The sequence below is a fragment of the Marmota flaviventris genome, chromosome 9 (genome assembly GCF_047511675.1).
Source record: "Marmota flaviventris isolate mMarFla1 chromosome 9, mMarFla1.hap1, whole genome shotgun sequence".
Classification (NCBI taxonomy): domain Eukaryota; kingdom Metazoa; phylum Chordata; class Mammalia; order Rodentia; family Sciuridae; genus Marmota; species Marmota flaviventris.
The window spans coordinates 53,885,398-53,902,289 of NC_092506.1; the positions used below are offsets into that span (position 1 = coordinate 53,885,398).

The following is a 16,892-nucleotide window of genomic DNA, read 5'->3' on the forward strand; positions in this document are numbered from 1 at the left end:
CAGTTGTGTCCCGGAGGCTCCCGGGAGGCAGGTTAGTACCCAAAGTGCAGGAGACGACTCCTTAACATTCCGACTGGGGTGGGCTTCCGGGAAAAGAATGCTCGGCCCAGACCCAGCCTGGTTTCCGCGCTTGGCACCCGGCAGGCCAAGCCAGCCAGAATGGGCCTCTAACCCAGCAATTCCTGGAGCTTCGGCTCACCCCGGCCTCCCCTGGATGGCAACGAAGGCTCCGACCCCGCACCCCCTCAGACACTGGAGCTTAATGGGGTCTCCCTGAGTAAAAGAACTTTCCAGCGCAACGGCAGCTCGACCAGCCCCCGCTGCTTCTGCTCCCAGGAAGATGTCCGAGCGCTCAGACTGCAACCCCTGCGCGAACCCTTTCCGTCCGGGGACAGAGCGTTGGCCCACCCCGCGTGGAGTTCGTACAGCCTCCGGGCCTTTCCGCACAGGAAACAGTTTCCGGGGCGGATGCATTTTACAGCTGACCCGGCGCGGCTGATGACGTGAAGTCCCAGACGGAAGTGCGGACGGAGGATACCGAGCCGGATTCCGAGCCGGGAGTTGGTCTCCGGCCTCCGGGCTGCCGGCTGGCTGGGCGGCGGTGATGGCGATTCTGTGGGGAGGTCTCCTTCGACTTGGTTCCATGCTCAGCCTGTCCTGCCTGGCGCTCTCTGTACTGCTGCTGGTACAGCTGACAGACGCCGCCAAGGTGAGTCCCGCCCAGCCTTCCCTCCTGACAGGAGCTCCTCCCCTACTTCTGGCCTTGCGAAAACTGGGTCTGCCTACTTGCTCTCTACCCGAGCCCTGTCCCAGCCCTGACAGCCATGCTCCTAGCTTCACAGCCCTGGCAGCACTCACCCCCACTCTTTACTGCCCGGTAGCACTCCTGCCCTCAGTCCTGACAGCCTGGCAATCGCCGCCCCCACACCCAGTCCTGACAGCTACTCTTCCACGTTTTGACATTTCCCTCCCCAGCCCAGACAGCGTCCATCTCAAACTTTACAACCTTTCCAAGAATCTTTAACTCTCCACCTGCTCTGATACCTTACCCCCTACCCTCCACCAGCCTCAGCCTCCGTGTTCTCCAAACCAAATGATAGGAAGCTCCTCCCTTATAGAAGTTTTTCCTATTAGGAACTAACTCCCCTGAACTCATTCCTAAACAGATTCCCTTCCTATCATGGAAACTAATCTTTCCTGGTAGCCTCCCTTAGTAGCAGGACCTACAGAGTATCTCTCACCAGCTTAATAGTCTCATCTCTCCCTCTCAAGGACCTCTTAGCTTCTTTCTTGCCTTCTCTCTTTCTTATAATTTAGTGGAAAAGGAATGAGACAAACCACAGGAAAGGTGAGATTATGGCCTTTCCCCAAGTTTTTTTCCTTCTTTCTTTCTTTTTACTTTTCTTTCTTTTTTTTCTTTTTTGGAGAGGGGTACCAGAGATTGAACTCAGGGGCACTCAACTACTAAACCACATCCCCAGCCCAATTTCGTATTTTATTAGAGACAGAGTCTCACTAAGTTGCTTAGCGCCTTGCCATTGCTAAGGCTGGCTTTGAACTGGGGATCCTCCTGTCTCAGCCTGTCCTGGTCTCATACATACTTGTTTTTCTTCTTTGATGAGCTAAATCATTTGGGGGCAAAAATAGAAAGACTTCACATTAGTGTGATGGGAAAACAGAAAGCCATTGCATTTTTAAATAGGAGCTTAAATCTATAATATCCTTTTTATTCTTTTTAGTTATACACAACAGTAGAGAGATCTATAATATCTTTAAACACAGGGACTAAGATAGATTACAGGCAGGCAGATGTTTTTGAAAAGGAGTTCTTTTTGAAATTCTTTCTGACCTCCCACCAGAAACAGAGACAGCAGCAAGTCTCTTGACTTTTAAAACTGCATATTGTTCATCATCACTTTATGTAGTATATTGTGGTCATGTATGTGTTAATCTCTTCTTAGGGTGTGTCCTAGGGCAGGAGCAATGTCTCATGCTTATCTGAATTTACTCATTGAGCCACAAGGTCTGGCACAGAGTAAACACTGAATGGTTGCTGAGTAAGTTTATGATCAGTGAACAGCTCTGCCAGACATAGGGCTGTATGTGGGAGCAATGGGCATGGTCTTCTGGGGACAAACGAGTAATTGTTTTCTCAAATTCTCCTTTACACTTTCTGTCTGTATATGCCTCTTGATTTTTTTTTTCTTTTTTAATGCTGGGGATTGAACCCAGGGCCTTGTGCATGCAAGGCAAGCACTCTACCAACCGAGCTATATCCTCAGCCCCTGCCTCTTGAATTTTTGTTGTTGTTGTTAGAAGTTGTCCTCGCTGTCAACCAGAGATTAGTAGCAAAGTTTCCTGGGAAGAGTAGAATAAGCTGATCTCAACTAGAATTAAGCTACTTCCCCTATGTACTTCCTTCTTAGTTGTAGCTAAGTGCCTCTAAAAATTCTTTCCTTATAGTCAGTCCATTTTATCCACGTCAGTGCCTTTCTACCAAAGGGTGAAAGATGGTAGGCAAAAGAATTGCAACTTTGTTTTTTTGTGATACTAGGGATCAAATTCAGGAGCTCACTATACTAAACACTTGTTCTACCACTGAGCTATTCCCAGCCCTTTTTAAAATTTTTATTTTAAGATAGGATCTTGTTGAATTACCCAGGCTATCCTTGAATTTGTAATCCTTCTGCCTCAGCCTCCTGAGATTACAGGCATATGTCTCCCCCATCCTTTTGTAATTAGCATTCTTATTTATAGGCACAACTATTTGTCAACTATATATTTTTCTACTGGCAGGTAGGCAGTGATAACATTAACACAATTTGATTGTTATGTGATTAATAAGTAACAGATCATGTATTACATATTATTTCAAAATAATTTAATGTAATATATAATGATTCATTAGCTTAGCATAAAGGACTTATGGTTTTAAGACTTACATCACTCAAAATTAAAATTTTAAATGAGTGGTTTAATAAAATTTGACAGGATGTTTAGCAAAGTGAATATTTGCAGTTTTTAAAAGATATGAATGATAAATCATAAATTATACTAGGTTTTCGTTTTGGTTACAGAATTTCGAGGATGTTCGATGTAAATGTATCTGTCCTCCCTATAAAGAGAATTCTGGACATATTTATAATAAGAACATATCCCAGAAAGATTGGTAAGTATTCTGGATCACTGAATTACCTGCCACATTTCTTTCTGTGGTTATTACTGTTGGCTCAGGATGTGTATCCAATGTGTCATTTTCTTCTTAAGTATATCTTTTTTTAAGCAAAAAAAAAAGAAAAAGAGTAAGGCTAAGGGCATGATATAAAGCTAAAAAACACTATATTTCCCTCCACAGGGAAAGTTTTATATGCAGATGTCACTGAGTAGTTTTTTTTTTCTTTAATTTTTTTCCTTTTAATTGTTGATGGACCTTTATCTTATTTATTTATTTATGTGTGGTGCTGAGAATCGAACCCAGTACTCCTACATGCTAGGCAAGTGCTCTACCACTGAGCCACAATCCCAGCCCCAGCACTGAGTTTTTGGCACCTAAACTACCCATTGTTACCTGCCTATGCCGCACCATTTGGTGAGGGGCCTTTTTCTCTCTTACTTTTCAGTGAAAGGTAAGCAAACCTTCATCTGAATTATAATTTGTACAACATCAGTTTTGATAATATTTGGTATTGCCACATAGAAGAGGCTATGTTTAAAAGTGTCAGAGCTCTCAGGAATGATGATGAATGAACTATATATATATTAGTTTCCCATTTGGTGTGAGTAATTAGTTTGTATGTATACAGAGATAGTGATCCTTTTGCCTTCAGGCAATCAGGCAGACCTATAGTGATTGGAATCCTGACTAGCCAGCCACCAGTAGTCTTTGTTTATCACAGTAGACCTTATAAATGATAGCTTTGTACACACACACACACATTTTAGTTGTTTAGTATTTTAGTTGTTGATATATTTTATTTATTTATTTATTTGTGGTGCTGAGAATCAAATCCAGTGTCTCATGCATGCGAGGCAAGCACTCTACCACTCAGCCCCAGCCCCAGCCCCAGTGATAACTTTTTCTATATGCTCCATGAAACAGTTGGGAAACAGATGTGTTATAGTAGGATGGGTGTATGCCTTCCCATAGAATTGTGATGTTCATAGTTTATTGATGTTCATAGGGGTTAGGTATCCAAGGAAAATAGCTCTAAATGCTAGCTATTTTCACAAGAATCTGATTTCATCGCTCAATAATCAGCAAAGGGTCTGAAAGCAAGATTAAATTCTTTCTGTCACAACTGACTTTGAAAAAGAAAAGCCTGCCTTTGAACATGGTTAGCTTCTCTGATGTCATTGTTTATTCTTCTCATGATGAATGCTTTTAGGTTTAGTCTGTTTGATGTGTTCCTGAGAACTTTTTGTGTTCCACTTTAAAAGGTTTCATATTACAAAGTGATTTGACAATATTATTACAGATTTTGTATCAGCAAGTTACTTTATATAATGCAAAAAAAAAAAACACAACACCTTCAAATAATCATTAAGTTACTTCTATAAATTTTCCAAAGATTCTGAAGATTAACAAGATCAGTTTTGTTGTCAGTAAAAGAGTATGAATTCGGGTTGCAAATAAACTCACTGTTCAGTGATTTATACCAATCTCTTCACTAACTTTTTGTTATTCCAGGCTCAGATAAAGCCATACATTGTTCATTCCTGGTTATTAGTCAAAATAGAGCTTTGAAAATAAACAGTTGAAAATAAGCCTTGTTTGAGATTTTTCTTCCTTCCCTTATCCCAATTTCCCTTGCTTCTTTCTTACAGCTTAACCTTTTACTGGAATAGTTTCCCAATTGGCACTGAAATTTTTAACTTGCTTTAGAAAGTAAAACAGGTTGTCATCAATCAGGATATTGTTGCTTCCTGAGGCCTCCAATATCAATATATCCAGAACATAAAAGAAATGGATGCCCAAAGGTACAGATGAAACATGTAGGTCAGGCATTAGATTGATGGGGGTCATATGCTGAGTACCCGTTGCCTATTTCTGAAATCAGGAATAGATATTTCATTCTGTGAAGGGTATAGATGAAGTCAGGCTTCCAAACTTTATTCTGGTTTGTGTTTGGGGTGTGGTTCAAATCTATAATATCTTCCTTTTGACACTAGGGGGAACTGTTGCCTAGTTCCCAAAAATAGCTGAACTGCCTCTAGGTTTAGCTCGGCTCCTGACTGGTTGGTTTGAATGAACCTCCCTGCTTCTTCAGTGCAAGACTTGCACAACTGTTGCACAGTATCCAACACCTGTTGTTACTATAAAGTATTTGTCCTTCAAAAGAAATACTCAATATTTACTCGGCACTTAGATTCTCAAGTAATTCTTAGGTATTGCTGAGGTTTATGAACCTGAAATAGGAAACTTTTATGGTATTACTTATGGAATAGCTTACTCTTATTTGAAATTCTACTAGTGAATGTTTAATTTTTTATTACTGTTGTTAAAATTAATTACCTGTTATGATAACAGCTTTTATCATTTATATCATTTTGTGTTTTCTTTCAAATGCCACATTTCATAGGTAAAAGAGCACAAAAATGTGCATTTTGATAGGACAAAGAAAAGGACTCAGCTAGAGCATTGAGTGTCCCCAAGAAGAATGGGTGGGGTAGGATAGGTTGCTGTAGTTGAGTTATTGAATAGTTTAAGCCAGAAATGTCTAAGGAAGAGTACCAAAAGGAAAAAAAAATTGTTCTGTAGCCAGCAGGACAGAAAAACTTTGCCTCCTTTTGCTGAAGGTAATCAGAGTGGTAAACTCTTAATAGCTGAGAAAAGTAATAAAAATGTGTGATACCTGCCCCGGACATAGAACAGACATATATCCCACTAACACAGGCATTTGTAACTGTTAACAATAGCAACTGAAAATAGACCACTACTATGTATGTGTCTTTATTACTTCTTAGACTATAAAATCTTACCAAAATGCTAATATTGAGAGAGGAAATGTTTTCACTTTGCTTTATTTGTTTCTTATGTTCTTTCACTGGGGTAAGTTCAATGATATTTCTGGATTTCAGGAAGTTTTGATCAGTGCAAGTACAAAATCAAGCCAGGCTTTAGCAATATTTTATTTGTGTTTTCAGTGATTGCCTTCATGTTGTAGAGCCCATGCCTGTGCGGGGGCCTGATGTAGAAGCATACTGTCTACGCTGTGAATGCAAATATGAGGAAAGAAGCTCTGTTACGATCAAGGTGAAATATACATGGTCTCTAGACAAGACAGAAAATTTGAACCCCCTTTCCAAAAGGGATAATGGGCCTGCCTAATTGAGTTGCTTTGTGGTTATCGATATGTTAGATAGATACGTAAAATGGATAGATGTATTAAAATGTGCTATGTTTAATCATCATATTCCAGAAAGGTATCCTAGTTTCTCTGTTGGCCATGTACACCAAAGGCTAGTGGGACAGTAGCATGATTAAGCCCTCCATTCACTAATCTCCTAACCCTTTGAATAAGTTTATACACACACACACACACACATGCACACACACACGTGTGTATGTATATATATATATATATATATATATATATATATATACATACATACATATACATATACATATATAACTATTTCAGAAATATTAGTTCTAATTTTAAGATTTCCCTTCTTCAATTCTTATAGGAAATGGAATATACATAACTATCATCGCTATTTGGATTCTGATGGGCTCAATTTCTTTATTATAGTTAGGACTAATGGTGGTTTTCTCAAGTTTTTTTAATATGGTGCTTACCATTCCTTTCCTAAAAAAAAAAAAAAAGCTTTGTTGTAATGGTCAGTCATAATAAGATTTCTGCTATGATAGACCCCACAGGAGAGCTCCTGCTCCAGCAGGGTTTAGTACCACAGAGAAATCCTCACTGTACTTTGTCTTTTTACATAGTTTTTGGGCACATATAATTTATGTGCCCAAATTTAAAATTTACTCATCATAAGTGTCAATTATATAAATTTTAATAAACTTAAAACAACTTTTTAAAATATAATTTTAAATCATTCCCATTACCCTAAAAATATCCCTTTATGCTCATTTATAGTTAATCCTCATTGCTGTCCCCAGCCCGAAACAATCACTTGATCACTATTCTACTTTCTATCAGTATATATCTGAACATGTCATAAATGGAATTATGTAGTATATAGTCTTCTGTGACTGCCTTTTTTCATTTAGCTTAATGGTTTTTATTTATTCTTATTTTTAAAAATATTTTTATTAGTTTGATGGACTTTTGTTTATTTATTTGCTTATATGTGGTGCTGAGAATCAAACTCAGTGCCTCACACATGCTAGGCAAGCGCTCTACCACTGAGCCACAACCCCAGCCCATGGTTTTTTTATAAGTTGTAGCAAGTATCAGTACTTTATTCTGTTTTATTGTTGAAGAGTGTTCCATTTTATTTTAAAAATATATTTTATTTTGAGACAGGGGGGCCTTGCTTAGGGGCTTGCTAAGTTGCACAGACTGGCTTTGAACTTGGGATCTTCCTGCTTCAGCCTTCCGAGCCATTGGGATTATAGGAGGATGCCATTGCACCTGCCATAGTGTTCCATTTTATGAATATTCATTCCTCAATTGATAGACATTTGGGTTATTTCCAGATTTATACTGTTAGGACTATCTGTGTACATGTCTTTATGTGGATATATGTTTCCCTTTCTCTTGGGTAAATTCCAGAAAGTAGTAAGCTTATGTGTAATTTAACAGTCAACCAGATTGTTTTCCAAAGTGGTTGCACCATTTTGCCAGCAGTGTATGATGTTTCTGTTTCTCCACATCCTTGTCAACAATTGCTATTGTCTATTCTATTTTATTATAGCCTTCCTTGTGTGTGTCTCATTTGTGTGGTCAGCACACAAATTAATATCCCAAGAAAATCAGTGGCCTAAAAAGTGTTTCTGTAGACTTAAATTGATCTAAAAGAGTATCCTGTTGAAATTTATCTGAACTACATTTTCTGTTACGATTCCTTTAAATTGTTTTAGCAAGACTTCTTCTAGGAGACTATGTTCAGGTTAAAAAAAAAACAACAACAAAAACTGCTATGTTAGCAATGGTGACAAAGGATTAGTATTAAGTGAAGATGAAGTTTTTGAAGATTCATAAAAAGATCCCAAAGACAAAATGCTTTTTCTCCTTTATCTTAAATAGTACTTTGGTAAAGATTTGAGTTTGTGTCTTATTAGAATCTGGTTGGTATAGAAATCCTATATGCTTGGCAGATAAATCAGTCTTCACTATGGCTTTACAATTATCATGACAAACTTCTGATTTCTTGGCTTGATTAGCAATGTAACTTATTTTCAATTTCGTTTAGGTTACCATTATAATTTATCTCTCTATTTTGGGGCTTCTACTTCTATACATGGTGTATCTTACCCTGATTGAGCCTATACTGAAGAGACGCCTCTTTGGACACTCACAGTTGATACAAAGCGATGATGATGTTGGGGTAAGTTTCTAGCCTGCCTTAGCTGCTCATAGCCAGTGTCTGTCATCATCTGATGTAAAGTGAAATTAAGCAAATGAATAGGCCAGGTGCAGTTGTACACTCCTGTAATCCCAGCAGCTTGGGGCTGAGACAGCAGGATCACAGATTTGAGGCCAGCCTCACAACTTAGCAAGACCCTAAGCAATTTAGGGAGACCCTGTCTCAAAATGAAAAAAATTAAAAGGGCTGGGGATGTAGCTCGGTGGTAAAGTGCCCCAGGGTTAAACCCCCAGTAGCAAAAAAAGCATTGCACATGAAACACATCCTCAATCTGAGACACTAAAGAGAGTTCTAATTTTAGTGTCTATCTCTTTATGAGGAAATCGTTCTGTAAAGCCATAATTTGTTACTTTAAAATGATGACCCATATTCTGTTTGCCTTGAGAAAAGCATCTGATATAGTTTTCTTCCCAAGTTCCTGCCTGAAACACTTTTCCTATTAGTATCACCAAATATTTTAGAAGGCAAAGAAAATTTGCTAATGGAAACCATGAAGACACAGCATTCTTTTCTTATTGAAATATAAGTTGATGACTTTCTGAGGTTTTATGTTTTCCTCCTGTTTTTTTTTTTCAATATTTGTTTTTTAGTTTTAGTTGGACACAATATCTTTATTTTATATTTATGTGGTGCTAAGATCAAACTCAGTGCCTCAAACATGCACTCTACCACTGAACCACAACCCCATCCCTCCTCCTGCTTTTAAAAAAAAATCAGATCCTCCTTCAGTCTTTTTTTTTTTTTTTAATTGTAGTTGAACACAATACCTTTATTTATTTTTTTGTTTTTATGTGGTGCTTAGGATCAAACCCAGGGCCTTGCATATGCTAGGCAAGCACTGTACCACTGAGCCACCACCCCAGCCCTCCTCCTTCTGTCTCTAAAACACATTTATATTTGTACAAATAGTTGGCATAATCAGTATATAAATTGATGCATTGTCTCCTTTTCATTTTAACATTACTTAATTTAAAAGTATCTAGATATTGATTTTGTCCATAGCTTGATATTCAGTATAGTTTAGAGAATTGTATTGTTTGATTTATCATTATCCTGTTTGGGATTATTCTTTAATTTTCCACTATTTTATTATTATATATAATTAGAAATTACTTTTTTGGGCTGGGGTTGTGTCTCAATGGTGTGTCTCAAATGGGGCACTGGGTTCAATCCTCAGCACCACACAAATAAATAAAATAGAAATAGTGTCCATCTATGACTAAAAATTTTAAATGTTTTAAAAAAGAAATAGGAATGGTGGCAGTGTAATCCCAGCTTCTCTGGAAGCTGAAGCAGGAGGATTACAAGTTTGAGGCCAGCCTCAACAATGGTGTTAAAAATTAATTAATTAATTAATTAAATATACAAACAAATGGGCTGGGAATGTAGCTAAGTGGTCGAGTGCCTTGGATTCAATCTCCAGTACTATAAAACAAACAAACAAAACAAGAACAACAACAAAAGAAATTATGGGCTGGGGTTATAGCTCAGCAGTAGTGCACTCGCCTAGCACATGCAAGGCCCTGGGTTCGATCCTCAGCACCACATAAAAAAAAAATAAAGGTATTGTGTCTAACTACAACTAAAAAATAAATATTAAAAAAATAATAAAAAAAGAAATATTTTTTCTATTGAAATATTTTATTGGACTATGTTCCTGAAAGAGAGAAAATTCTTTATAGTTTTAACAATCAATTCTAAAAGCCAAGCCTGAGTGAGCTTGCCAACCAGTCAAGAGTTCTTTTACTCTGGAATGCCTTTGTGGACCTGTTGGTAAAAGCTAGGAAAGGAGACCCTGGCTAGATGATTTGAGTTGTAACTATAAATAGAGCTTGCTTTTTTTTTTTTTTTTTCAGAGAGAGAGAGAATTTTTTAATATTTATTTTTAATTTTCAGTGGACACACATCTTTATTTTATTTTTATGTGGTGCTGAGGATCGAACCCAGCACCCCGCGCATGCCAGGCAAGTGTGCTACCGCTTGAGCCACATCCCCAGCCCCCAGAGCCTGCTTTTTGGAACAATAAACTGTTGTCTCATGAGTATCAATTATAAATACTTAGCTTATTTGGGCAAGATTTATTTATTTATTTATTTTTGGCAAGAATTTTCATAAAAGCACCTCTCTTTACCTCTTTTTCCCTTGCTGTTTTTATTCGACCAACATATAATGAGATAATGAGTTAAATATTCTGTTCTTGTTACTAGGGATAAAGAGATGAATAAAATAAAAAAATGTAAATGAAATGACTATAGTGGTTTCTCCATTTTATTTTTTATTTATTTATTTTTTTTGAGAGAGAGAGAGAATTTTTTTAATATTTATTTTTGAGTTTTCAGTGGACACAACATCTTTATTTAATTTTTATGTGGTGCTGAGGATCGAACCCAGTGCCCCGCGCATGCCAGGCAAGCACATTACCACTTGAGCCACATTCCCAGCACTCCATTTTATTTTTAATATAAGAAACACATATTTACTGCAAAAGAATTCCAGGAGGAGACTGACAGGCTGGGATAAAAGACTAGAGATCTGATGTGGTCAAAACCTAGGCATAGTGATGGAATTAATACAGGGAAAGCTGGAAAAACAGATGTTGTATGTTAGAAACTAATATTAGAGCCTCTTATACTATTTCCATGTTTAGGGTTTCTCAACACTGACTAGCTATCTAGGGTCGAATAATTCTTTGTTCTGAAAGGATATCCTGTTTATTGTGAGATATTCAGCAGCATCCCTAACTTCTATCTACTAAATGCTAGAAGATTAATGCTGCATGATTGCTATTCCAGTCATGGCAATCAAAAATGTTCACAGGCATTGCTAAATGTCCCTGGGTAAGGAGCAAAATCACACCCAATTAATTGAAGAATATTGTCACTGAGAGGCCTGGCTGACCCTTGGATACCTGTTAAACTAATTCTCGACAGGGAGAGGTTTTCTGACCAGAGCTATGAATTTATGGCAACTCCACACACAAAAAAGTTAAATTCCTGTAATTGTTAGACTCAAGATATAAGTTTTTCCTTATTTATATACTTTTAAGAATGCTTTTTAAAAATTCTTAGTTTTCATTTTTGTTCAGTGTAAAACATTTTAAAGCACAAATAGTTAAGAAGCTCATTGCAAGTAGTCATAATATTTACTGTATCATATATCCATGACACATCATCACTATTATCAAAGCATTACATTAAAACATGTTTTGTATTCATTGTAATTTTATCAGGTGTAAAAAGAACAAACATAGGAAAAAGATAAATCTCCTGTATTTGCATTCTCTCAGCATCCATGACCACGAGCAGCTAGTTCAATCTTGTTCTGATAGGTGGAGAGCAGAACAAAAGGATTAACTAGTTTGTTTAGTCTTTTGAATATGTTCCTTAAGAAGATTTTTCTCCCCTTACCATGAAGAGTAGAAAACATGAATGTGAAACTGCAGGGTGCTCTTCTGATAAAGTATATCCTTCTTCCCAGCCTTGTTTGTGTTAAAACAAGCCAATGGTAATAATATTTGATATACAAGTTCATTGAAACACCATATTCCTATAGTGTCATTTTAATCTACCTGAATAAAATATGTGTATTGAGAAGATCTAACATCAAATCAAGTTAATTAGGCAAGCTAAATTTTAAAATAATTTGTTAAATGACCTTGGATTAGTTTATTTCCATATGGGGAATCAAGTAAACCTATAAGTTTAGCCTTCCTTTGTGTTTACCTTCTTTTTTAAACTGAAAAAAATTGGACTTTATAGGATTGTCTTTATTATTTTCATTTGTAAGATTAAAAATAAAAAATAAATGGGATTTGCACAAGCCATTACCATTAAGTGAAAAGTAAATGATATTTGGATAAAGAAAGCAAGGAAAGCCAGGTTCAGTGGCCCACACCTGTAATACCAGTGGCTCGGGAGGCTGAGACCAGAAGATCACAGGTTCAAAGCCAGCCTCAGCAACTATGAGGCACTAAGCAACTCAGTGAGACTAACTCTAAATAAAATACAAAATAGGGTTGTAGATGTGGCTCAGTGGTTGAGTTTCCTTGAGTTCAATCCCAGTACCAAAAAAAAAAAAAAATGGCAAGGAAAGATTCTTTTTATAGAAAACTCTTTGAGCATGTAGACATGGTTTAAATGTTGTGCTATGAAAACAAGACCAGGTATCATAACACCATATAGTTATGTGGTTATTCATAGCTTTTCAAATACTTGCTGACTCCTGCCCTAGATATATAATATAGCTTTTTAGACATGCATAGCAGAACAATGTTGTTTCTTTCCTTGAGGCAAAACTTAGTTTTAGAGGTCTGAATTGTGACTTGCTTGCATCTTGTGTTGGAATATTTAGAAACTTTGCTAATAGGAGTTTCAGGAAAAAGAGATCAAGGAAAGGCAAAACAAAAACAATAAATTACTATTGAATGCTTTTTGTCATTTAGGCAGCTGTGTTTATATCTCATTCATAGGTAGATTAACATGGTGGTTTCCTGTGTAATGACTACAAACATCCAGTTGCATTAGTTTACTTTGGCTAGGAAAGGTTGGTTTTCTACAGATATCAGGGTAACCCTTTAATACCTCTTTCATAAGACAGTAACTAACATGGAAGCCATTGGGTGCTCAGCAATGAAAAATTCAAGTCTTTGTAGAATAGAGATCCTGAAGTAAATCAATCCTCATATTCCTTGGAAATAGAAAGAAATCATAGCACTTGATTTCTTTTCATTACAGGGTAGAGAAGGGGGAAATGAGAAAACTTTTGAAAACTACCCATTTAGTTTGTGTTAAGAGTATAAGGAGAGCTGGGGATGTGGCTCAAGCGGTAGTGTGCTCTCCTGGCATGCGCAGGCGCTGGGTTCGACCTCAGCACCACATAAAAATAAAATAAAGATGTTGTGTCCACTGAAAACTAAAAAATAAATATTTTTAAAAAGAGTATAAGGAGAGATTAAAACCAATCAAGATAAGATCCTGTCAACTTATCTGCCATGGCAAATGCGGCCCCAAGCAGGCAAATAAATAATTTTAATATAATGGGAGTCAGGAAATTTAAAGATATATTTCCTCTGTCACAGATGTTTTTATAGTATTAATTAAAGCAAGGAAAGCCTTTCATTCTGTGTAACACAGAGATATGGATATGAAAATAGACTTCCTTTGCCCTACTAATCAAGGAAGACTTCTCTTTAACAAGAATGACCATTGTGGTCTGGGGTTGTGGCTCAATGGTAGAGCACTTTCCTAGCATGGGAGAGGCACTGGGTTTGATCCTCAGCACCACATAAAAAGATAAATAAATAAAGGTATTGTGCCCATCTACAACTAAAAAAATACTAAAAAACAAAATTTTTTTAAAATGACCATTTTATTTGCCTTGGTCTCTGCTTTTTAAGGGAAATGTCTTTGGAAAATGTGACCCATGGAAATGTTTCACAAATATCCTTCTTACTTATGTCTCCTAAACCACCTTTTTCCATAGATTTCATCCTTCTTCTGCATAGAAGTGTATAGTCACACAGCTCTAATGTGTGCAGCTTTGAATTAGGACTGGTATTCTATTGAAAAATTCACCTGTTCCCATCTCTATGGCTAGCTAACTGCTGTTTTGTGTATACTTTACGCTGGTCTTGTCATCTCTGATGTTCTCTATCTGGACTTGCAGGATCACCAGCCTTTTGCAAATGCCCATGATGTGCTGGCCCGCTCCCGCAGTCGAGCCAATGTTCTAAACAAGGTGGAATATGCCCAGCAGCGTTGGAAGCTTCAAGTACAAGAGCAGCGAAAATCTGTCTTTGACCGACATGTTGTCCTCAGCTAATTGGAAATCGAATGCAAGGTAACTAGAAAGACACAAGGCAGACAACTGAAAAGAATTGACTGAGTTTTCCTGGGTTTTGTTTTAATACCCTGTTGTTTTCACCGATTCTTGCTGGAAGACTCAAAATTGGAAGCAAAAACATGCTTAGTATTTTTTTTTCTGGTTAACATATTAATGGAGACATTTTTAAAAGCACACAGTTTGGAGTCAGTCAATAAGCCTTTTCCTACTTTGACTTTTACTAATAAAATTATATCTGCCTATAAATTATCTTGAAGTCCTTTACCTAAAATAAGCACTCTCTTTTTCACCATATAGTTTTAACTTGATTTTCAAGATAATTTTCTGGTGTTCTTTGTTTTTATTATTGTTTTTGTTTTTTTGGCGGGAGAGGGGAGGGATATGTGGGAAGTGCTTGACCCAACTTTTCTCAAGTTACTTTACAAACTTTTGTAAATAGACCTTACCTTCTATTTTCAAATTTCATGAATATTTTCCAGTGTAGTTGGCCTCATCAAAGTGCTGACTTACCCGTTTGACTTTTGCACTGACTGTATTAATCTTGGTATTTGGTTGGCCTGTGGCTTCATTTTATGGTAAATTGGATCTGAAATGCCTGGCAGCTCTTCACAAAAATGCAGATTTTCTTCCTGTACTGTGATGTCTGATGCAATGCATCCTAGAACAAACTGGCCATTTGCTAGTTTATTCTAATGACTAAACATAGTCTTGGTGTGTGTAGTCTTCCTCATATTCTCCTAGTATTTTTAAGGACAAATCCTAAGGACTTGGACACTTGCAATAAAGAAATTATCTTTTAAACCCAAGCTTCCCTGGAGTGATGACATACTGGTCAGTATTTCTGGTCAGTTGAGAGGCAATGGTTTAAGCTCTAATGTGTGCAGCTTTGAACTAGGACTAGAATTCTGGATGCCTCTCTGAAAAGTATAACAGTTATTGGATAACTGGCTTTTTTCTTCCCATGTCCTCTTTGGAATGTAACAATAAAAATAATTTTTGAAACACCTATCAGTGTGTCTATGTTCTCTAAGTTTCTTCTCCCTCTTTGCTGTATGATTAGCTTGAAGATACAAGGACATTTTGTAACCTGTTGTAAGACAGTTTGATACCAATCTAATCATAAAACACTGGCACTAAATTAGCTGTGTGTGCTAATGTATGGATTCTTAGGTGAGTCTCTGAAAAGTATACAAATATTCTGATAATTTGAGACATGTAAAAATTCCCCAAGGATTGCTTGTTCTAAGAAGTTCTTAACAAGTTCTTGGGAGCTATTGATTTTGTTGTTGTTTAGGGTTTTTAAAAAATTTTTAGCACCCAAAAATCTAACCTAAAATTAATTTTATTGTTAGTATTAAAAAATAATAGGTTCAATCATGACTGAGTGAAATTTATCCCACAGCATACAAGACTAGTTCAACATTTTAAAATAATATAATCTATCACTTTTAAAGAAGAAAACCAGATGATCCTATCAGTGGACACCAAAAAAGAACTGGACAAAATCCAACACCCATTCATAATAAAAACTCTCTCCAGGCATGGTGGCACATGTCTGTAACCTAGCAACTTGGGAGATTGAAACAGGAGGGTCAGAAGTTTGAGGCCAGTCTGGGCACTTTAGTGAGACCCTGTCTCAAAATAAAAAGGAAAGGGGGCATGAGGGCAGAAAAGATGGTGGAATGAGATGGATATCATTACCCTAGGTACATGTATGACTGCACATATGGTGCAACACTGCATTGTGTACAACCAGAGAAATGAAAATTTGTGCTGCAGTTGTGTACAATGAATCAAAATGCATTCTTCTGTTATATATACCTAATTAAAATAAGTTAATTAATTTTTTTAAATTAAAAAATAAAAAGGGATAGGGATGTGGCTCAGCACACCCTGGGTTTAATCTCCAGTACCACAATCAATCAAACTAGGAAGAGAGGGGAACTTCCTAAACCAGATAGAGAATGTATACAAAAAAAAAAAAATGTACAAACATTGTATTTAATAATGAGAAACTACAAGTTTTCCCACTAAGAACAGGAACAAGGCAAGGATGTCATTTCTCACCATTTCTTTTTTACATTATACTGGAGTCCTAGCTAATGCATGAAGACACGAAAAAGAAATAAAAGTTATACAGATTGAAAAGGAAGAAATAAAATCATCTTTGTTTATAGATGACATACATGATTGTCTGTTGAAATCCCAAAAGAATCAACAATAACAAAAAATCCTGGAACTAATAAATGATTATAGTAAGGTTGCAGGATACAAGGCTAATATGCAAAAGTCAATTGCTTTTCTATATGCAAATAATGAACAAGACGAATTTGAAATTAAAAACACAAGAAAATTTACATTAGCAACCCTAAAAAATGGCATTTTAAGCATAACTCCAACAAAATATGCATAAGATTTAGGAGAAAAATTACAAAACCCTGATAAAGAAGTCAAAGAATTGAATAAGTGAGGGATAGTCCATACTCACTGATAGT

The 16,892-nt window shown here is 36.8% G+C and overlaps 1 protein-coding gene across 1 annotated transcript; it reads left to right on the forward strand.

Moving 5' to 3' along the window:
• The first annotated feature begins 490 nt into the window (after positions 1–490).
• On the forward strand, positions 491–15,405 carry Tmem9b (TMEM9 domain family member B). Its single transcript, XM_027942292.2, has 5 exons — positions 491–709; positions 3,078–3,169; positions 6,145–6,253; positions 8,383–8,517; positions 14,221–15,405. The coding sequence occupies exons 1-5, from the start codon at positions 605–607 to the stop codon at positions 14,374–14,376; spliced, it is 597 nt and encodes a 198-aa protein (XP_027798093.1). The 5' UTR covers positions 491–604; the 3' UTR covers positions 14,377–15,405.
• Positions 15,406–16,892: the final 1,487 nt, after the last annotated feature.

Bases quoted from the DNA above. Each gene is read 5' to 3' on its own strand.
- Tmem9b (XM_027942292.2), top strand. From the start codon at position 605: ATGGCGATTCTGTGGGGAGGTCTCCTTCGACTTGGTTCCATGCTCAGC. The intron at 3,170-6,144 runs GTAAGTATTCTG...TTGTGTTTTCAG, and splicing joins AACATATCCCAGAAAGATTG to TGATTGCCTTCATGTTGTAG. The intron at 8,518-14,220 runs GTAAGTTTCTAG...CTGGACTTGCAG, and splicing joins AAAGCGATGATGATGTTGGG to GATCACCAGCCTTTTGCAAA.